The 2,192-nt window shown below is 36.3% G+C and overlaps 1 protein-coding gene across 1 annotated transcript; it reads right to left on the bottom strand.

The window, feature by feature from the left end:
- Positions 1 to 458: 458 nt before the first annotated feature.
- LOC116882071 (olfactory receptor 5H2-like) lies at positions 459 to 1,423 on the bottom strand. Its single transcript, XM_032882266.1, is given in 2 exon segments — positions 459 to 1,109; positions 1,112 to 1,423. Coding segments are annotated over 2 exon segments (930 nt in total). The 5' UTR covers positions 1,391 to 1,423.
- Positions 1,424 to 2,192: the final 769 nt, after the last annotated feature.

Raw genomic sequence — 2,192 nt, 5'->3', positions numbered from 1 at the left:
AGGGATTTGGGGGAAATTGGAGAGGGAGACGAACCATGAGAGACTGTGGACTCTAAAAAAACAATCTGAGGGTTTTGGAGGGGTGGGGGTGGGAGGTTGGGTGAGCCTGGTGGTGGGTATTATGGAGGGCACGTATTGCATAAAGCCTTAGGTGATGTGCATAAACAATGAATTCTGGAACACTGAAAAGAAATTTTTTTAATAAACAAAAATTTAAAAAACATGTAAAATATTTTTCTTAATTATTTTGGTATGACATGAAAACTTGAGTAAAATTCTGTTTTTCAATAATATATACACATATTTAAGATGGTTATTTGTAGTCCCACCTTAAGTCATTTGAACACAAGGACAATTATAACTGCCAAAACCTTTGAACACTAATCAACACATAGCAACATCTAATCTGCACAATTTCATATTATTCTAGTGGAAAAAGAAAAAATCTTCCATAAGTACTAAATATTTCTCTTTAACATTTTCCTCAGTGAATCTATGACTTTCTTATTTCTCAGGCTATAGATCATTGGGTTTAACATGGGAATTATAATAGTGTAAAATAGAGAGTCCATCATATCTTGATTATCTGTTTGTGCAGATCTAGGGCGCACATACATGAAGAGAAGGGGGCCATAGTATAAAGACACAGATAAAAGATGGGCTCCACAGGTGGAGAAGGCTTTCTTTATGCCCTGTAGAGACTTCTTTTTTAAGATTGTAAAGAGAACTAGCGTGTAAGACACAAGAACAGTCAAAATGGTAAATACTTGTATTGACCCAGAGAAAATAAATACTATCAGATAATTAATAGAAGGATCAGTACAAGAAATCTTAAATAATGGTATAATGTCACAGTAAAAGTGATGTACTATGATGGAATTACAGAAGGTTAATCTGAATAAAAAAGAAGTATGAATTATGGCATGAAGAAGGCCACCTAAAAATGACAAAAGTATCAGCTGGATGCATAGTGTATTGGACATAATCACTGGATAAAGTAAGGGTTTGCATATGGCCACATACCGATCATATGCCATTGTTGCCAGCAGAAAACATTCTGTGGTTACGCTGATTGCAAAGGAAAAAAAATGTATCATGCATTCAGAGAGAAAGAGATCATCTTGCTCTCAGAAAAGAAGTTGACTAGCATCTTGGGGGATACTGTGGATGATAACCAAGCATCCACTAATGCCAGACTCCCAAGGAATAAGTACATAGGGATGTGAAGCTGAGTGTCATTCCAAATGAGAGCAATCAGCCCAAGGTTCCCCACAATGGTGAGAAGATAGATAACCAAGAACAACAGGAACAGGGGGATTTGCCACTGTGGTTCATATGTGAGTCCTGTGAGAATCAATTTTGTCAGGAATGTTGCATTATCCTTTTCCATGTCCTCAGTTGGTGTTGCCTGAAATGAAATTGAACAAATGACCCAAAAAAAGTCAGTTTGTAACAGGAATTATAGGGAGGAGAGTTGAATAAAAGTATGTACCTCATAAATACCCTCTCAATTTTTTGTATTACCTCTGTAAGATAGAATTGTTTGGGGGTCCTGGAAATAAATGCAATTATTTCCATTTTTAAAATGTGCTACAATGAACATAATTGAGAAAACGAAAGATATTGTATGTAAATGCTAAATTTATGGGATATGATTGAGTATGAAAGAGAAATTCTGTATCTAGGACATGGATGTAGGGTGAAGAGGAAAGCAACCTGAAGAACCTGGGCAATAAAATGAGTTGAATAACATGTGAAGGATCTTGAACACTTTTCATCAGGGAAGAAGCATGCACTGAAAAAAGGAGTGGCACTGTAAGACTTTTTTTAAATGAGTATGTTATAGCATGGGAAATAGGTTGCAGGGATTTAAAGTTGGGGTCATGAGTACTAGTTAGGAGGATGTTACTACTGCCCACTGGTTCTCAAACCAGGTTATACCCTGAAATTCTCTGAGGAACTCTTGTACAAAATATAGATTGTAAGGCTTTCTTTAGAATTAGATTTAGTGGCTCAAGAATGAAATCTAATAATCTGCATTTTACTCTTGTTTCCCAAGTGTTACAAATACATGTGACATGGCTTGTCCATGAATGAAATGACATTGGGATCAATGGCGAAGATGAAAAGGGAGATGGAAAGGATTTCAGAATGTAGAGACACCACTTCTGTGACACATTGGAGGTAAAGGG

The sequence above is a fragment of the Lontra canadensis genome, unplaced genomic scaffold (genome assembly GCF_010015895.1).
Source record: "Lontra canadensis isolate GAN:19392208 unplaced genomic scaffold, GSC_riverotter_1.0 scaffold80, whole genome shotgun sequence".
Lineage (NCBI taxonomy): Eukaryota > Metazoa > Chordata > Mammalia > Carnivora > Mustelidae > Lontra > Lontra canadensis.
This window is presented reverse-complemented; position numbering and strand designations above follow the sequence as displayed.